Raw genomic sequence first — 19,837 nt, 5'->3', positions numbered from 1 at the left:
CTTCGGCAGAACCTGCTTCAACAGAACCTACTTCAACAGAACCTACTTCGGCAGAACCTACTTCGGCAGAACCTTCTTCAACAGAACCTGCTTCAACAGAATCTGCTTCGGCAGAACCTACTTCAACAGAACCTGCTTCAACAGAATCTGCTTCGGCAGAACCTACTTCAACAGAACCTGCTTCAACAGAACCTGCTTCAACAGAACCTACTTCAACAGAACCTACTTCGGCAGAACCTACTTCGGCAGAACCTACTTCAACAGAACCTACTCCAATACTTTCACCCTCTGACACTACAATACCTACATTACCATCAACAGAGTCTCCAGTTGAATCTACGTCAATAGAATCTATACCCTCTAGCACTCTACCACCCGAGTCTCCAATAGGATCTACTCGAACTGGAACAACTCCAACAGAATCAGAACCTACTCCAACAACATCTATACCACCAAAATCAATACCACCCGAGTCTACATCCCCTGAGTCTACACTAACAGAACCTACTCCAACAGCCCCTACGCTACCAGAATCTCTACCCTCAGAATCAACGCCACCTGAATCTATACCCCCTGGGTCTACAGCATCCGAAACACCAAGTATACAGGCCACGAACGAACCCCCCCAAATCACCGAGGGCCGTACCAGTCCCCCTGAAAGTCCCCAGGAGCCAACCAAGGCTGCCAGTGAGACCATTGGTAGCCCTGATGTCACGCAACCTGGTATCACGGACCAGGGGACAGCCATTAGGCCTACTTCTACTTCTAGCCCCGCAGGCGAAATAGACCTCCAAGACGCTGTTCTGGGTCCAAACGCAAGGTTTATCTTAATCGGCGGTGAGCCAGCAATGTATGTCCACCCAACAGCTGCTTTACATTTGCTATATACTGAAATCTGCCCTAGTCTGCTGACAGCCCCACCTAACGGCGAGGCATCCTTCAGTCTCAACATAAGTTTACCACCAAATATCACGCCCGGGGAACTCGTCAACCTGCTAGCATCAATCAGAGTTGAGTCTAATGGGACGTCCATGCCACGAGACAGGTCTCTCTTCAAGCGCGAAATGACTGGCTCTCGTCTCCGGATGATTCTGGATGAGAAGTCTATCTATGATAAAGAACTTGAGACTACTGGCGGTAAATTCCAAGAGGTGAAGAGTGAAAAGACTAGTATTTCGGACCAACCTAGTATCAAAATGGTCCAGAGGTCTGGGAGTAACCCAGTGGCTCTTACAGTTCGTGGCCTCTCGCTTGTAAAGGCAGAGAAGCAAACCGCCCCATCGGAAAAGCAAACCGCCCCAGCAGAGAAACAAACCGCACCGGCGGAGAAGCAAACCGCCCCAGTAGAGAAACAAACCGCGCCGGCGGAGAAACAAACCGCCCAATCGGAAAAGCAAACCGCGCCGGCGGAGAAACAAACCGCCCAATCGGAAAAGCAAACCGCCCCAGCAGAGAAACAAACCGCCCCAGTAGAGAAACCAACCATTCCATCAGAGAAATCAACTATCCCAGTAGAGAGACCAACCGTCTCAGAGGAGGAACCAACTATCCCAGCGGAGGTAACCCAGACAGAGGCTGCTAAACAAACTGCACGCTCCAGTGGGGGTAGTAAAACTGGTGGAGGTAGAGAATCTGGGGGCTTTATTTCTGTGTCGAATTTGGAGACTAAAACTGTTACTGGCCCTGGCATACCAACTACGTCCGGACCTATTGAGATTACGCCAAACGAAGAGGGGCATAATCATATGATTAACAAAGCTGTGTTATATATACTACCTATTTTAGCGGCAATTATGGCATAAGATAGAATGGACTTACTTTATGTAAACTTTCTTTCCTCCTTTGTTTGATTATAACTTGACACGGGAGATGGCTTTAACAGTGTCCTCGATGAATCGCGGAAACAATATATCAGGCTTCGAGAACTTTAGACCTCGCATGCACTATCTCTTGACACTTAGTCGTGATGCAGACCCAAACTCTGCCGAATACAAGGCTGGATAATTCAGGGAGTACTAACTTGTCTATACTTCGAGAAGCTAGATCAGTCTTGGCTCTGTCTTCTTTAAGACTCTGGGAAATTATAGACCTACTACTACCTATTGACTTATATTTAAGAATACTTTCAGGATGCATGATAAGTTTGAACTCGTCCCTGAGAGACCAGAGTACATAGAAATACAGAAAGGTTGAAGCTGAAGCTATTAAAATGAGCTCAAGTGAAACTAAAGTGAGCTACCTCGCTGTAATAAATGAGCTTGTGGACTAGGCTATCAGAGACATAAAGCCCGTAGCCTAATTATTTAGTCTCTTTATCTCTTGTATTTTTATAACCAGCAGGCAATTTAGCACCGGTCTCCCCATGCAACTCATACCTCGGCTCATCATTGTGTTTCACCTCACCGCCATCTGTCATTAGTAGCAAAGATATTTTATTCTTCCTCCGTATTATTAGCCAAGGGAGAAGGCCTATTGCCCCGATGCCGCCAATAACAGATCCGACTGCGATCCCAGCTTCAGCATCTACGCTAAGGGAGCTTATTAACGAGCTTGTCGAAATAGCACCGGGGTCCGTTGATAAGACTGCTATCGAGGTTGAAGCACTATTAACAGAAGTAACATCGAGGTGTGTTGATGAGGCTGTTATCGAAGTTAAAGTCTTATGCATTGCTGTGGTGGTCGTAGAGGACTCGTCAACGGATGAATAAGTACTAAACTCACTTTGGCACCTGTTTAAATCCAAATGTCGGTGACACCTAAAAGAGTTTAGGAGAGCTGATTAAGGAAATCTAGCTCTACTTAGATTTATTTCAAAGAAACACCCGACCACACTTACCTATTACTATAATACAACAAATTCTTACTATAATACCCCTTTTCAGAGCAGTCCCTAAACTCGCTCCCTTAATATATACTATTCCTTAAAGAAGTTATATTATATAATCCTCAGGTATTAATAAGCTGCCTATTAGGTACTAATACCTAGGTGCTAAATATATCTTAGTAGCCCTTGGCATAGCATGCTACAGTCTTTTTATAAAATCCTTTTTAGAGTAATAGTTATTAAAAGTAGATATAATATATATTATATTAGTCTTAGAATTAAAACTATAATTATTATCTTTACTAGTAGGGTTTAAGTATAATAAAATAAGAAAGGATAAGTTAGGATTAGTTAGATATAGTTTAGAGTCTGGATAGGTGATTTATAAGCTTATAGTTCAAAGCCATAAGAGAATAAGGCCAAGGCTAAAGAGAATATCCATAGAAAATACAGTAGGGAAATTCTGTGGCAACTAGTGCCAAATTGCACATTTGGCACTAGCAAATAACACAGATAAAATCCTTCTCTATCCTAGCAGGGCACAATGCCTTTATAATGGCCCACTCTTTAAAACAACGCTGGCAGAAGCGCCGAGGTTAATTTGCCACGTTTCCCCTTATCCGCTCTAACCTGTCTCCGCCCCCAAGGGAACATCAGCGGTCAGGTGGTGGTGGGTCGAGACAGCTGATCCGTCATTCTCACGGCGGCCCGGCAACGCATTTATCCAACATCCTCTTACAATTAGGACCTCCATGCCTACATATGAGTAGCGTTCCTTAGTCTTCCACAACAAAATGTCAGCTTCAACTTGAAGAACTCGTCATATAGCGAACAGGAAGACAAAATGAACCCTTGCTGTGTCGACTAAGCTAAGAGTGGATCTGGTTCGGACGCTTAGCTGAGAAGGGAGAGTCGTGTAAGCGCTAAGGACTGTTTAAGATTTGCATGGTTGCTTACTTCTGTACTACTGGCGGCGGCTATAATTATTATTAATAAGCTAAGGCAATATCAATTAGGGTAAGTAGTCCACCCTAAATAAAATAATGCCAGCATGTTCTTGCTTTACTTCTACTTGGTTTTGCACTTTCTACTCTTAACGCCCTACTAGTTATTGTTATAGTAAATTAGCAAAACAGGAAAGAGCTTACTGAAAAAAAGGGGAGCTCCCTGGACATTGAACAGGGATGCGACTATGGAGTTCACTCAGAGAGTCTAAACTTCTTCAGACCCAGTCATAATAGCACTAACTTTTGACTACGCGAAAAAGGATCCGGTCCCAGGTGGTCTGAAAATAGGACCCGAGGTCCAAGTCTGTCTTTTTGAAGTCAATTATCTTCCTAGTAAGGAAGAACCATGGGATGCCATTGCTGGGCTTATCGACTAAAGATAGCTAGTCACAGTAGACCATGATCTTGCCATCAGGAGAATTACTAATCGTTATCTAAAAGTAGAGAGTGAGAATACAATAGAGAAGGTACTTGAACAAACGTTGAACAATAATATGCGAAAAAGCGAATTTGTAATGCGTACTGGTTACAAGAGATTTGACTTGAAAGTAGAGAGTGTTGAGGTTAAGTCTTGAATCAGTTCACCTTCTCCATCATGAGCCTCCTAGTTCAGGGGAGCCAAAACTCAGCTGACTTGTCGTGATGCACAAAGAGCCTCTCGATAGTAATAATGTTGCATATCTTCCACTATCCATATGATTCACTCATAGGTTATAGGTTATAGGTCATGGGTAGTGGGTTCAGATTTCAGTGGACGTTCAGATGAGTCGTCAACGGCCACGTAAACTACATGTCTAAAAAACACATGCTGAGCCCCTTTTAACCTCAGAACTAGACAAAGACGATCACAGTAATAACTAGAGTTATTTAAGGCCTTTTCTTGGAAATTCAATAGCATTTATACAATTATAAATTCCCTTTTCAAGGGCTAAGCCTCTGCTTAACGCCTGCCGTCTTGTGACCATCCCACCGATTGTAATCCTCAACTCTAAACTCAAAAATACCACTCCCCGGTCGCTCTTCTACTGCACGGATTCTGCTTCTTCCATCCCCGTTCTGGTCTAGATCTATCCCCTTCGTCGTTTTAGCAATTGCCGAGAAGGTCATCTGGCGAACCTCTTTCACTCCATCCTGCCACATAACTAGAAGCCCATATGCCACACCCACAACTCCAACAATAAACGACGCCGCATATACCGCTACAAGGACCTTCCAATTGTAGAAGAAGTAACTGCCTGTGCGCATGCGAATACATGGGTATTTGGTATTGGGCCCACCAGGGCCCCTGCCTGAGAGCTCGTTTGGGTGGGAGGCCCATGCCACAGCAAGAAGTAACGGGTCCGAGAGAAGAGATATAAGCATATCCTCGTAGAGTTTTTGCACTGCGCCCTCAAAGTCGGGGACTGGTAAAGACTCAGGACGGGCCACTAGTTTGGAAGTTGTGATTGCTGAATGCGCGATAGGTCCCGGTAGTTGAATCGATCCCTGGAGAAGATCGCGGAGCTTCTTGCCTAGGGAGTGATACGCTGCTATTTTGCGGTAATATTGCCAGTCCTTCGGGAAAACATAGTTCTCTACAGGTTCGGCAAGTATTGGGTCGAGAGTTCCATCGCTGGCAGACTCATTAACGTATGTTGTGTTGATAACTCTTTGTATATAGTCTCGATAAGTGACTTCGTATGATTGGCGACCACCTGTATAATTCAGATTGACGGTATAGTTGGTTTCCCAATGCTCACAAACAGTAATAACAGGCGTATAATCTTGATCCCACCCCTTCATGCTACGGTTCTTTGCATGCTGGGCATCTATGTCATCCACCTCGACGTAGCCCATCCAAAGAGCTGGTTCTGTTCTGAAAGCACCCAGATTTTTCGGAAACGGAGGCTTCTGTACCGGTTTGTTGTTCTCGTCCACTGTAATCTGGTTCGTTTTGTATTCTCCCCAGTTTGCAATGCTATAGAAACTGGCGTTTCCAGCAGGTATCATCTCGGTCAAATTGAAGGGCGTTTCGTAATCATTGAAGCTGCTCATTGTCGAGTTCGCACCTTTGGCAAGCTGCTCGCACTTGTATCCAGGCCCTAAAAAGTGAATGGTCGTAGAGCAGTCCCAGCCTTTTCCACATATCTCCGTAGCCACCTCGTCTCTCTGAATTGGCTGCCCTCCAGACAAGACCCTGGAGGCAATGGAATCAAGCGGTGGGGCAGCCTTGAGCCAGTAATCGAAGTGATAAGGGGAATCCCGGTCTGCCATCACCTCGTTAAACATCGAAATGGAGATCCCGCGCATGGTCTCATTCACAGCCCTTTTATCATCGTCCCAGCTTTTCTTGGCGTCATTGCTAAAGTTGAGGGTTCGGATAGATGTGCAGTTTGAATGTTCGCCTCTTGTGTCAGTCACCACGTTTAGTGTTGCTGAAGTGAAGATGACTACGGCAGGTGATAGCCAAATGTATATGGCAAGGACCATAGCAAAGGATGACTTCTTCCACGCCTCTTTATTAAAGAGCTCAAAAATATTGTGGGTCGCGCCGAACAGAGAGTCGATAGCATGGACTGTGTAGCTGTTTTGGCTAACAGCTCTCCAGGCTACTTGCTCATAAGCTGTTAGTACAGCAACAACAAAGCTGGCTTTTGCAGTAAAGGCTAGAAATTGACCTAGCCGTAACCACCATTGCTGGTTTGTAGCTATGCGATTGTGGAGGTGAACATAGAGAATATGATGGCCGACGGCCGCTGCAGCCCCAAAAACGAGGCATACTACCATGCACCATTTACTTTTCACAAGCCTTAACCACGAAGGGTCTTTGGGAGGTTGCGTTGGTGTAATGGGCTGGTAGACACCCAGTCCAGTGGACAAGTTATGTGCCCGGTCAGCGGCTAGCAAGTCCACCTGGCTGTGTTCTCTGCCGCCCGAGGCAAAAGAGTCGTGCAAATTGGGGCTAAGACAAGGAGAATCAACTTCAGACCGGGGCGTCAAATATGAGCCCTCTCTACCGATGGTGGTACTGGCAGGTGATGGGGCAATGTTGGGTTGTTCTTCGAAGCGAGTGAGACTGATGCTCTGGTATTCCTGGGAGGACCCAGAGAAAGACGCGGGTGCTGCCCGCCTCATCTTGTCTATGCGGTTTATCAGTCAGGTCTAAAGGGTTATGCCTCAGAATGTAAGCGTCAGTTTGAGGGATAAAGCGCAAGAACAGACGGTTGGTTAATAGTGGGGAATTCTCAATTGCTCTTGGTTGGGCCATGTGTTAAGAATATGAGTAGCGATGGTCCTGATTTGCGACATTGGAGCGCCAGCTGTGATTTTGTTCATTTGAATTTTCTTTCTCTGGAGAAAAATCAGACTTGCAATTTAAGGCCGGGAACGAAAGAGGGGGCGGGTTTTCGGCCCCCAATGTGACGTGACTTATGCATAATGTTCCTTTATAGGGACCCTGCTGCGAAAATAACACATCTAACTCTGGTTTTTAACTGCCTATCTATTACTTATACCAGTAATTCTATAGCTAAAAAATAAAAAGTATAATCTTACTAAAGTTATAAAGATATATAATCTATTATAACCCTAATTATTTATAATTTAGATTCTTATAAGTCTCCTTTAGCTAGCTATAATAAAGAATATTTTATTAATACCTACTAAGTTAATAATAATAAAGATTATAAAATTCTTTATTTTATATTAGCTTTTAAATACTATAAAATAATAATATCAATAAAATTATTACTTTAATAAAAAGAATTTTAATTTAAGTTATATTTTAAGTTAAATACTATAAAAGTTACTATATAAATTACAGTATTAAAGTTTAAATATACTTCTTTAAAAATAATATTAAGATTAATTTATTTAAGAAAAAAATATATAAAGTTTAAAATTTTTTATATTAATATAGATAATAAGTAATCCAGATAGATAAGTAAATTGGATAAAATCCTTTATAGTAAAAAGGAGCTTACCCTATAGTATTTTAGGACCTAAATAAAATAATTAAAAATATAAAAAAATTATATTTTAAAATAATATAGTTAATTATATAAAGAAGTATTTTTTAAAGACTTTTAATAATTTTATTTTATATAGAAAACCTTGGAATATAATGTATTTTATAGTATAAATAGACTTTATGGTTTATAACTATATAGGATTTTTCTTAAAAGTCTTAAAAATTTAATATAACTTACTTTAGTACTTATATACAAGTTCTTAGAATTATAGCCATTTTAGGCTTAAGTCAAGCCTTTTATAAGCTTTTTAAAACCTACCTTTAAGGTAAAAAGTAAAGTATCTAGTTTACTTATCTATCTGGTTTGCTTATTATCTATATTAATAATTAATATATTTTTATTATAATTTAAAAAATAAATTATTTCATTTTTATTCTAATAAAAAGAAGAGTTATAAATAAAATATTTAATTAAATATTTCTTTAATTATAATTTTAAAATACTTTATAATTTATATAGAATAAGTATTATAATTAATCTCTTAAATTATAAGCTTTAAGAAAGTAATAAATAATTTATTAACTAAATTATAATAAGTTAGTAATAATATAAATATAATTATTATATTTTTATATAATAATAAATATTATATTTTAATTAGGTATTTTTTATATATTATTTATATTAATTATTAAAATTTAAAATTAAAAGTTATAATAAGATTAAATATATAATTTTATTAAATAAATAACTTTTTAATAAATTTAAATATTTTATTATAATCTTAAGATTAAACTTTATATTTATATTTTTTTTTATTAAAATATAAATAAAAGCTTATTAATTATTTTAAATTAAAATTATTAATTATATTATATTATATTAATACTTTTTTTAATTTATATTAAAAAGAATTTATTAATTACTAAGTAATATAATATTTTATTTAAGTTATTTATATCTTTATTATATTATTATTCTTATAATATTACTAGTTAACTATTTTAAAACCTCTCTTAATTACTTAAACTTATTATTATTAAATAAATAATATAGTTAATAAGTAAGTAACCTAGTTAAGTAAGTAACCTAAAAATCCCTATTAATTTTATTATATAAATAATAAGATTACTATAACCTATCTAATTAATTAAAACTACTTATTATACTCTTCTCCTAAGGCCTAAATATTTTCCTAATAGGTCCTTATATTATACCTAGTCTTACTGCAGATACTATAATACCTAACTCCTAATTTAACTAACCTTCTTTAATTACTACTTCTTAATAATTCGGCTACTACCTATATATTAATATCTATCTAATTAATTACTTAAGATACTTTTTATATTATTATTATCCCTCCTTTTTATAGTCTTATCCTTTTTGCCCTCTAGTATTGGCTTAGTATCTTATTTACTTATTAAAGTTCTTTATTCTTAGCTACTAATAAGGCTACCTTATATATAACTGCCTTAGCCTCCTTAGAAAGATAGTTAAGGGTATTAAGAATTAACTTTAGAGAGCTATTATAATATCTTCTAATTTATCTAGTAATATATTTAAATTAAGATTTAATTTCTTATATTATATTTAGGGTCCTTAAAGCCTAAGGGGTTAAAGGTTAGCTAACCTCCTTAGGAGGAGTTAAAGTTTATAGCTATATATTAAGCTTTAAGATTATAGCTTTTAGGTTAAGAGGAGTAATTCTAATTCCTTTAAATCCCCCCTAGATATTACTTTTTATAAAAGTAACCTTAAAAGTAATATAAAAGGCTAGAAAGAACTTAATCTTAGAAATATAAGTTATAAAGTATCTAATTAAATACTTTATTTCTTAATTATAAGCCTTTTTTAGTATTATAAAGTACCTAATATTAAGAGGCTAAAGTAAGTAAGATATATAAGTAGGTATATAAAGTATAATAATCTTATACTTCTAATAATATCTCTTAAAATTAGCTAAGTAATAGCTTTTATAATTATTAAGGATTAAGAGATAATAAGGATTAGTTAATTTATTAGTTATAAATTAATTAAAGTACTTTAGCTACTTAAGACCTAGCTTATTATTTATTTACTTATTTTAACTTATTATAATAACTTAGTTAGGTAAGAGGTTACTTTCTTAGTATTAATTAGTAAGGTAATATTAGCCTAAACTAATAATAAATAGTATAATTACTTAGCCTTTTATATTAATTACCTAAATTACTATAATTTATTCTTAATTTCTAGGCTATACTAATTTTAGTCTTTCTTACCTTTCTAAGCCTATAATTATAATTCTAATTATTATAAGGCCTATTATAAAGCTAGTCTTATTAAAGTTTTAGATATTATATCTAATTAGATATTATACTTTATAATTATATTTTATATAAGCCTAAACTAATTATAAATAATAATTAGATCTTTATATTTAGCTCTCTAGTAATTATATATTTAAAAGATATATATTTTTAGCTTTAGTTATTATTTAATAAAGTTATAAGCCTAGTACTTATTAATAGGTAATTTATTATAATCTATAAGTAAGGAATTAGCTATTTCTTTTATAAAATGCAGTTATAAGGGGAATCCTTATAAATCTAGGTTAAAAATAAATTAAATTATAATATATTCCTTTAAATTAGATAGTTTCTAAGAATTCGGGATAGAATTATATTATACTTATATACTATTATTATAGCATTATAATATATAGTAATATACCTTATATATAGTTACTGCCTATTATATACTTAGTTTTAGATTATTTTAAAGGGCCTAAAAGGCAAAGAGGATTCTAGCTTTATTTAAAGACCGTGATATACTAGGTGGTTAAGAATTAATTAATTAGATAGTTTAGATATAAGGTAAGGGATTTTTAGGTTACTTGCCTAACTGGGTTACTTGCTTATTAACTATGTTATATATAATATATTTTATATTTTATATTCTCTAAGTTTATTAATATAATATAAGAAATATAATATATTTTTATTAGGGAAAATATAATGTAAAGATACTAGATAGTAATTAATTAAAAATAGGAAATATAATATGTTTCTACTAATAATTCTTAAGTAGGGCGGTCTATGACTCTATTGGCACAGTTATGCCTAACTCATAATCAAAGCATGGTTAAAAGCCTCGCCAGATCTTGTGCACTGTACAAGAGGATTCTGAGAAACTCTCGGGCTATAAATAACTAACTTCAGCAGATTACTTATTCGGGGCCACATACCGGCATGAGTCTTCAACACCTGACTGTGCAAACTGTGATCAGTCACAGCTTGTACAACGAGGGCTACGCGCTTTGAATAGCCCTGTTATACACTATGGTGCAATAGCTTCCGGCAACCAAATTATTGAGGACAGTATAACACGAGACAGGCTTTCCGATGAGTTAGATGTTATTTGTTTTGAAATGGAAGTCGCGGGGTTGATGAATGTTGGCCGATGACTTTCAGTTCGAGGCATTTGCGACTACTCGGATTCCTATAAGACGAAAAAATGGCAAAAATATACTGCAGCAACCGCCGTGGCATATGTGAGAGAGTTCTTGGGGGGATTTCCCGTCTGCCACGGTTTCCAAAACATGGAGTCTACTCGGGACCCCTAGGCATAGCAGCTACCGGAGCTCTACAAAGACAAAAACTAAAAAGCCGGTCTTAAGGGTCTCTACACAAGCAATCATCCACGATACGACTAGGATTAAGGAAACAAAAGGCAGACTTCTACCAGATTGCTATTCCTAGGTTTTCTATACTAAATAATTTAAGGCCTGGCGCCAAGGCCATGATTGCAGACTGCTCTAAATCAAGGGGGACCCTAGGAAAGGAAAGATAATACTCCTTTATGGCATTATAGATCATCTTGATAAGCTAATACCAACCCCTATCTCTTATTAATTCTGCTAAGCCACAGAAAGTCACCAGAATACTACTACAGCTGTTCCTCGAGCTCTCATCTAGAGTCTTGCCTACCAATATTAGAGTCTAATATCCCATATTCAAGAGGAATTTAATATCATAGGCGAGAAAACATTCACGAAATTAAACCCCTAGAAAGTTTTATCAGGAATCTTTAGGCATATAATAATAGACAGCAAAAGTCAGGTCCTAGAGGGCACCATAATCATCATTAATGCCCTTAACAAATACACCCACGAGAAAAGAAAGTCTTCTTTGGCTTATTATAGAACACTGGCACATGCAGACGCTCAAGTCAGGTGGATTATTTCAAGCCTCAATTAGGTAGAATTTGAGGAGGCCTTTATATGCGATTCACTCACTTCACGTCAGGTCATTCTGTCTCATAAGTATAACAAGGAGACTAAGGACTATATTAAAGATGACATTTAGCAATTTATTTAATTTAAAGTAAATAAGCTAATAAAGTACCAGCCACTAAAAAAGCAGTTAATTATAGCATAGGTCTGCAATCTCTTTAATAAAAAGTCTGGTAATACCTTCCTCTGGGTAGCTCTTATTTTTAGAAAGTTAATAAATAGTAAGATTAATGGCTGGCTGATACCTGAGAAGTTAGATGAATTTCTATCTGGCTTATAGGATCTTTATAAGTGCATAATGCAAGACGTCGAAAACTCCGGTCATCCATCATAATGCAAAGACGTTTTGGCAGTTGCCGCGCTTGTTCATCGTCTAATATCGCTGGCAGAACTATCATCCAGTTCCAGAATATATATGTATTATAGTGGCTATGCTCTTTCGACAAGACGTGTAGTAAATGGAAGGCCATATCTATCATTTACCTGAATTGTGCGGTTACAAACCTCCTCCTTCTGTTTCTTATCTTTGCGAATACAACATGTAGCCCATGTCACTAAGATCGCAGAGACAACCCCACCTATAATCGCTCCAATTAGACGTCCATGCTTCTCCCAGACTGACTCGCCGGCTATTTCTCCTACAGAAGTAATTGTTGATAACCTTTTAACTAGTAACCATTTCAAAACTTCAAGAGCCGGCCTTTCAACACTAGTAACAGTATGCGATTCAGTCTGATAAATAGCCCTAGTGCGATCTTCTCCTAGATTAGTTGGGAACGTATGCGTGCTTTATGAAATGTTTTTACCTGGAGTCTTCTCGAGTATTATAGCCCCATAAGCTTGTTTATAATATATGAAAAGCCCGATAAAGAACAATATTAACCTGGAATCCATTCTTGTTTTAAGTCGCATTGTATATTAGATCGCAAGCCGATATAATACTGCTGTCTTCAAATTGGGTTTAGAGCTTAATGTAGTTCTCCAAATGAGGTCTTGCTTTAAAAAGATAAAGCGGGAAAAGTGGAAATAGTTCAGAAACTAATATATACCTCATTTAGTATTATTATACGCTGTTATAATGTTAACGCTGCATTATTTCCGTAATATAATGGAAGTTTAGGCTCCTAGCTTAAATAATTGTTTTTGCCTTATGATCTGATCCTCATACCAGCAGTTAATTGGTTGCAATTTGGTCGGGTGACAGAACTCAGCCGTCCTGAGGATGCTTTGGCTTGGTTTGGTTTAATTTATAGCGCCCCTGGAACAGCGTGGCTTGGTGGCTTGGAATGGAATATCTCAGCGGGGCTTACGGCAACTAGAGAATAATAAAGCTCTATCCCCTAATATCTAGTAATGCAAGAAGTCTAACAGTTTGGCCTATGTGAGGCGGAATATGCCGTTAGACGTCAAAGCTGCACTTAAATCAAGGCACTAACAGTCAAACTATAATTCAGCCGCATGGGCTCGATTCCTCTGCGCCACACTAGTGGCTCAATTAGGCTGCGATCCAGAGGTTAGAAATCAATCAGCTGAGCATTCATAGGTTATTATCAGTGGGGCTGTCTCTAAAGCGGCGTTAAGCCGAAAATTGGATGTAACTATAGCCGGTTTAATCTGCTTACTACGTAGTAAAGTTGGCACCTAGCTATTTAGATAAGCCTAGTGGCGTGGTCATAAGGCAATACTGCATTAGTGGCTTTCAGCTACGAGCCAACTTGGTTCCAGGCCCCTTCGGTCATTAAGACTAGTGCTTGAGGTTTGTGCCACAATTGGGCTAGCATGTCATCAACCGGGATTGAAGCCCAGGAAAACATCCTTTGAAGCCGTACAGATACTTAGTGAAAATGAATAGATTATTTATACGATTATCAGTTTTACCTTTTAGATATACAGTATAGTCATTGGCTAACTTATCTGATCAACTCGCTTTTCCTATATGTTACTCTAAAGATCAAGGTAAAAACAAAACTACCGAAGGCAAGATAAAGGCAAACGACGTCCAAAATGGTCCTGCATTCTTAAATACAGGTACAGCACCACTAGAAGACGTTGTGGTCATGGTCGAAGATGGCCCAAAGACCAATGTCGAAGCAGGCCCTTCTTTTGCCTCAGTACTTCCTGGCATTGTGGTTATCGGAGCCGAGCTCTACCAGATAGTTATTAATAAATGGATGTAGTAAACAAATTTTGCACTTACCACCAGAGCAGATGTAAATGCAGTGACCGCTGCGCAATTTTGAAATTCCCAGATACGAGATGTAATAGGCGTTTTCCCAAGACACGACGAGCTCCCATCAATTTCGCAAACTGAGGCCAGAGAAATCATGGAACTCTCACATCTGCAACTAGTATAATCCACGGGCTTGGTATAAGAAGATGAACAGGCGTCTGTAGCTTTGCTTAGCTGGTAGCAGCTCTCAGCAATGGTTTGGCAGGTGTCTTGATCCAAAGTTCTTGTTGGCTCAGCAATGCTCGCGGTTGTGATATCCTTTGGGAGATAAGGACCGCAAGCATCCTGCCAATTCGCGATTTCTGTCTCAAAATCACTATCGAATGAATCGGACAAGGCGCACTGTCTAAATTCTCCCTCGCACCTAAATCCCACTGGTCAATGCTAGTTCACGTTTGATAATAATGAGTAGTAGCATCTGTTCTTACCCTACATAGGCGTCTAGGACTTCTTGCGTGCAGAAGCAGTCAATTGATTCCTGCTTTCCCGTGACAAGATTACACTTTTTTAGAATGCCACCAAGACTGTCACAGCTTGGGAAACTCGTTATGTTCCCTACGCAGCTGCTTGGGCGCAGAGACATTGCAAAGGTCTCTGTAAGTGTGCTCATAAAAGCAGCAACAACGGCAAATAATTGCATATAAAGGAGCATTTCAATTACTCTGAGAACAACACTGGTTCTTCATCAAATGCCGTCTCCTGAACTACCTTATATGTCCATTGTCGGTTGGGGCCGTGAATTGAGGCTAAGCAACGGCTAGACAGACTGGAGGTTGGTGGGCCCTAAAATCTAAGCCATGGCTTGGCCACATGACACTATCGTGAGTAGGTCCAGGACATCAACTAAAGTTAGGGTTGCATTGTGGCTTGGAAAGCTTGGACATAGGACGAACGGATTGAGAGCGGACTATTGAAGGCTGAGGCCAGTCCTTGAGGCTAAACGGCCGCACGGTCCGGCAAGTTCCATAATCCACGTAATTATTCGCAATATGTTCCATTTTTTGGATTCTGCCTAGCATTCAGCCCAACGATATTCGAATGACGAATTCTATAAGTCCCTTTAGCCTTCATCTGAAGTGCATTACTCTGACGAATGACCCGAAGTCCCATGCTTCCTTCACTTTGTACCCTCAATCATGGCTCAGGAATCCTTTGGATGGCTCTCTGAGGCCTTAAAGTGGCCCTCTCTTATAGTCTTTGGTTTATTTGATATTGCTCTCGCAATCACAATTATCATTCTGACCGCTAAATCATCTACTAAGCATGGATTTGTTACAATCCCCTCACGCAACACCACCTCGAGCAGCTCGCTGGCTCCTGTCCGTTTCAACGTCTCATTGGATCTTGGCATTCTTTGGACCGCACTGCCCAGTTTTGTCTTCGCTCTCTTTGCCGCCTACTGGGCCTGGATAGCCTGCGCTATTGCAGAACGTCAACCATACGTTGAATTGCGCTCAAGAGGAGGTGCCGAAGCAAGGAAATCGATCTTGCTAGATTATCGCGTCACTCCAGTGGTTTTCCGCTGGTGGTCGGCATTTCGAAAATCCCACGGAACAGTTGGGGCGATGACATTGCTATCGGTGCTGTTGACCTATATTACAGCGCCCTTGGCTGCGCGTCTGTTGACGCCTCAAGTCGTTTCAGTATCGAAGACACTGCCAATTACATATGACACTGAGTTTAGTGACAGCAACATTAACTCAACTATTGATTGGCAGCCGATTTTGAATGTTGTCGCAGCTACGTTGCTCTATCGAGGCAAAAGTATTGCTTGGACAGACGACCAGTACGCCTTTCGCCCGTTCTCCAACCATTCGATCGTGCCAGCATCAGCCGACATCGAGGCAGAAACCACTGCTTTTGCCGCTTATGTTAATTGTGTAGTAGTTAAGGATTACACTATCACCTCAAATGGAGATTCTAGCTCGAGTCAGGGTACTGTTACCGTATCTGGAGACGACAGAGGGTGCAGTTTTCGTCAGAAATTCGGAGTCGCAAGTACGCAAAAAACATACTTGAAGAGCACTTCAGTCATTGACTGCTCTGCTCAAGCGTACTACAGTCGTTTAGTCTTCACAGCTGGGGTGTATTCTTCTTCAGCCTCCAACCTACTCGACGATATCAGTGTCATCTCCTGTGCAACAGGATATCGCCAAGTCGACGGCAACTTGAAGGTTTCCACACTGGCTGCGTCTCCAACCATTCAATCATTTGATGAGACAGGCCAGCCAGATACTAGCCGGCCAACTCTCTGGAGAATATTTGAGCAAGGAATCCTTGGGCCAGTCACCTTCAATCCAAAAGCAAAATCCTCCACTTCAGACATGGGTGATTTGATATTACAATATGCCCGAAAATTGCAACCTTCGAATCCATTAAGCCCGGAGGTATTGATTCGATCAATATCAACTATCTTTACTGCCACGTACCTCAATGGCGTAGGATCTCACGGCTTTAGTTTACTTTCGAACCCTCAAGCCAGCACGGGTAAAGCTTTTATCCCCACGACCCGCCTATTCGTCGTTCCGTGGGTGGCGTATGTCATTCTTATATTCTTACTTATCGCTTTCTGTTTCCTTATATGGGCGTTTTTCTACGTCTATAAAAGACCTAGCATTTTGACTGAGGAACCTGAAGGTCTTTTATCAACCGCTGCAATTTTGAGTGAGAGTGACCTTCTTCGTATTATTTCGAGCATTCGCAAGGAGCCAGGTTTTGATGGCAATGTACGCGGCAGAGGCAAAAAGAACTCTGAAGTGATGGACAGGAAGTGGACAGCGACGAAGGATGATGAACATGGTCAATGGGTTATATCACCGATTTAACTTGGGTTCGTATGCTATGGTGGCTCTTGGCAAGCAAAAACCAGAAACACACATGTGGCCTTCAAGATACTGAACCAGATCTTGACGGAAGAACTGCTTCAATGTCGCGCACTGTCAATAGATGTGTTTGGTTTCTTTTCCGCTCGTGTATTCTGTTTATTTTAGTACAATGTCCTTACTTTTGCGTTGCTGGTTATTATCATATGCCGTATTCTCGATGGGTCCTTGTCAAGTTAAGTTAGGAGCCATTATCCCAAAATGGCAATACAAAGCGGCAAATTGTGCTACTGTTCTAATGTCAATGATAGGACTATCCACATAGCCTTAGTTGTTAGCAGTAGCCAGGCCAAACTCTCGCGACACATTGCGAGTCGTAGTCCTATTTGAAGTCTTTCTTGAACAGAGTAATCTGTAAATTGTCCTACACAATAACATCGATCACATGTTCAATATCGCACTCTTGAGGGACTTATTGTAATTACCAGGTTCAATAGAAAAATGGGGATTGTGCAGATTAGAAAGACTGTGAGCATAACTGCAAAACTCCATATGCAATAAGAGAGGGTTACGGCACAGAAGCGATTGGCATATTTACTCGATCTGCACACAAACCTTTCCAATGTGTTTCTGAGCTCCCTGTTGCAGATTATTAATGTGCTGTCAGGTTGATCCTTTCAACGTGTTTTGACTTACCAAATACTCAAACGCCTCTTTAGCTTGCTCAACGGTGAACGACTTTGAGTCCACAGCAGGGTGAATGCCGTTGTTCTCATAAGCCGTGACCATTTCCTCCATTTGGGCTTTCGAATCGACATAGATGGCACGCATGATGCACATGCTCGACAAGGTTTCCAAAGCAGATGGGGGAGCTTCACCTGAATTGGCCCCTAGGAAGCCAATCAAGCTCATGACACCTTGGTACTTGATCGCCTTCAAACCCTGCGCAAGAGTCCCAAAGCTACCAATTTCAAGATATGATCAACGCCAGACTCATCGTGAGTCGACTTGCATGCAATTGGACCCCATTCGGGGTTCTCTTTGTGGTCGATCACATGGTCGGCTCCCAGTGCTCTGAGCTTCTCAGCCTTCTCCGAAGATAGATATAAAATACTTAAATATTATAGAAATAATTATATTAATTTTCTTCTTGTTTTATATAGTGTCTATCTACGGCTCCTTCGTCGAAACTTACAATCCAAACACATGGCCGCATAGGCGAGGAGCAGAGCTTTACGGGACAATCAGCGAGGATGTGCCATGTGACTGGATATGCGGTCAGCTTGTCAAGTCAGGCTGCTCCGTTGCAACACCAATCGTGGTGTCCATTGCTGCTATGATTATCTGGTTTGTGAGCTGCAGAACGGCGAGTTTTGGCAATGTAGTAGACGTCCAGAAGCTCATTCGGACGCGGAGAGGAATGCTGTCAGTGTTCAGCCTGATAACCCAGGACCAGGAACACCTTAGACGGTACTTGGCGCCTTGGCAATTATTTAAGGACGGTGATGCGAGTGGCGTTGGTGCGGTTCATACGATCGGCTATGCGTTGTTGCGACTCCCACCGTCAGATGCGTGTTAGCTCTGCCAATGCAAAAGCTTCGTGAGCCGGAATATATAATTCATTGGATACATTGATAGGCTTCACGTAGTACATTACACCATGAGTGTGCCATAAGATAGATATACACAGAAGCTACCATCTACGTTTTATGCATATATTAGTGAAGTATTCAAACTCAGTTCACTATTATTCCTGCACATGGTCGTTAACGTTGCTTTATTCTGTTCTAACCATTATCTCTCCTTCATGAGATGCTCGAAGCCAATTTGTAAACAACAGTAAGTCTCTGGTCTCCATCACCACTTAACTCAATCAGCTGGACGCTTCTCTTCGAATCTATCAGATCCGTAGGTTCTAGCACACCTCTCTCACCCTCAACTTTGTCTTCGGCCTTGTCCTTGCTATCGCTGAGAAGAGCGTGTTTCCGGAAATCGCTTGTCTCAATCATCTTCTCCCCGGTCCATCCTTTTGGCTTAATCATCGTAAGTTGATAGGCGAAGATGATATCATTGACAGACTCAAATTGATCGGAAATAGACATCGAGGATGACATATGAGCACTCCCACCAACAGATGCCTCCGGTACTACCTCACCACCTACCTTGCCCATGAGACTCGCTGAATGCTTAGCCGACCCAGATAAACTGAACCCTTTGGCAATCTTGAGGCCAGTCACTACATAGACTGGCTTGCACAGAAGGCTATCAAGCCGCATAAACTCTCTAACCTTTGGGTTGCTGCAAAGTGTGTCGATATAATCGTCTGACAGGTCGTCTTTCAGCGACACTGTATCTAACGACTGCATGTTGAACTGTCCGTCCTTGACATGCGTTCGATTTGCCCCAATCTTGATGCTGATCTTTTCAAGAAAGGTAGCCCAAATGCTAAGGCTGAGATTGCGCATGGTTTCGATAGACAGCTGCCAGTTCTTCTCTGTTGCTGTCTGTGTCGGCAAGTGACAGTTGGGGTCTGGTTTGAGAAGAGCCCGGTGTGGAAGGAGAGGGTCGACGAGAACATTGCCGATTGCAATCCTTCCCTCCGGTCGGAAAGTCCAGTTCGGTGCAAGAATGTAAGTGGGATACCGCACGTTGCTCATGGTGACCTAATGTCCTGGTTCGATCGCGTTAAGGAGACGAACGAAGCCATCTTTTTATAATCACCAGCAGA

The 19,837-nt window shown here is 39.8% G+C and overlaps 6 protein-coding genes across 6 annotated transcripts; 2 read left to right on the top strand and 4 right to left on the bottom strand.

Moving 5' to 3' along the window:
- Positions 1-323: 323 nt before the first annotated feature.
- Positions 324-1,257, top strand: FOBCDRAFT_129037 (uncharacterized protein; the record flags this gene model as incomplete). The annotated part of the gene is made up of 3 exons (XM_059607847.1): positions 324-850; positions 905-1,137; positions 1,190-1,257. Coding segments are annotated over 3 exons (828 nt in total), but the record flags the coding sequence as incomplete, so codon positions are not given.
- A 3,495-nt stretch (positions 1,258-4,752) lies between these two features.
- On the bottom strand, positions 4,753-6,945 carry FOBCDRAFT_249220 (uncharacterized protein; the record flags this gene model as incomplete). Its single annotated transcript, XM_031177858.2, has 1 exon — positions 4,753-6,945. One exon carries the CDS (start codon positions 6,943-6,945, stop codon positions 4,753-4,755), a length of 2,193 nt encoding a protein of 730 aa, XP_031048991.2.
- Positions 6,946-14,008: 7,063 nt separating this feature from the next.
- FOBCDRAFT_199439 (uncharacterized protein) lies at positions 14,009-14,870 on the bottom strand (the record flags this gene model as incomplete). Its single annotated transcript, XM_059608944.1, has 3 exons — positions 14,009-14,203; positions 14,255-14,651; positions 14,716-14,870. The coding sequence occupies 3 exons, from the start codon at positions 14,868-14,870 to the stop codon at positions 14,009-14,011; spliced, it is 747 nt and encodes a 248-aa protein (XP_059467014.1).
- Positions 14,871-15,423: 553 nt separating this feature from the next.
- On the top strand, positions 15,424-17,112 carry FOBCDRAFT_271850 (uncharacterized protein; the record flags this gene model as incomplete). Its single annotated transcript, XM_031177857.2, has 1 exon — positions 15,424-17,112. One exon carries the CDS (start codon positions 15,424-15,426, stop codon positions 17,110-17,112), a length of 1,689 nt encoding a protein of 562 aa, XP_031048990.2.
- Positions 17,113-17,703: 591 nt separating this feature from the next.
- FOBCDRAFT_271849 (uncharacterized protein) lies at positions 17,704-17,940 on the bottom strand (the record flags this gene model as incomplete). The annotated part of the gene is made up of 2 exons (XM_054704023.2): positions 17,704-17,748; positions 17,806-17,940. The coding sequence occupies 2 exons, from the start codon at positions 17,938-17,940 to the stop codon at positions 17,704-17,706; spliced, it is 180 nt and encodes a 59-aa protein (XP_054559998.2).
- Positions 17,941-18,914: 974 nt separating this feature from the next.
- FOBCDRAFT_199437 (uncharacterized protein) lies at positions 18,915-19,766 on the bottom strand (the record flags this gene model as incomplete). The annotated part of the gene is made up of 1 exon (XM_059608943.1): positions 18,915-19,766. The coding sequence occupies one exon, from the start codon at positions 19,764-19,766 to the stop codon at positions 18,915-18,917; it is 852 nt and encodes a 283-aa protein (XP_059467013.1).
- Between the last annotated feature and the right edge of the window lie 71 nt (positions 19,767-19,837).

The sequence above is a fragment of the Fusarium oxysporum genome, chromosome III (genome assembly GCF_013085055.1).
Source record: "Fusarium oxysporum Fo47 chromosome III, complete sequence".
Classification (NCBI taxonomy): domain Eukaryota; kingdom Fungi; phylum Ascomycota; class Sordariomycetes; order Hypocreales; family Nectriaceae; genus Fusarium; species Fusarium oxysporum.
This window is presented reverse-complemented; position numbering and strand designations above follow the sequence as displayed.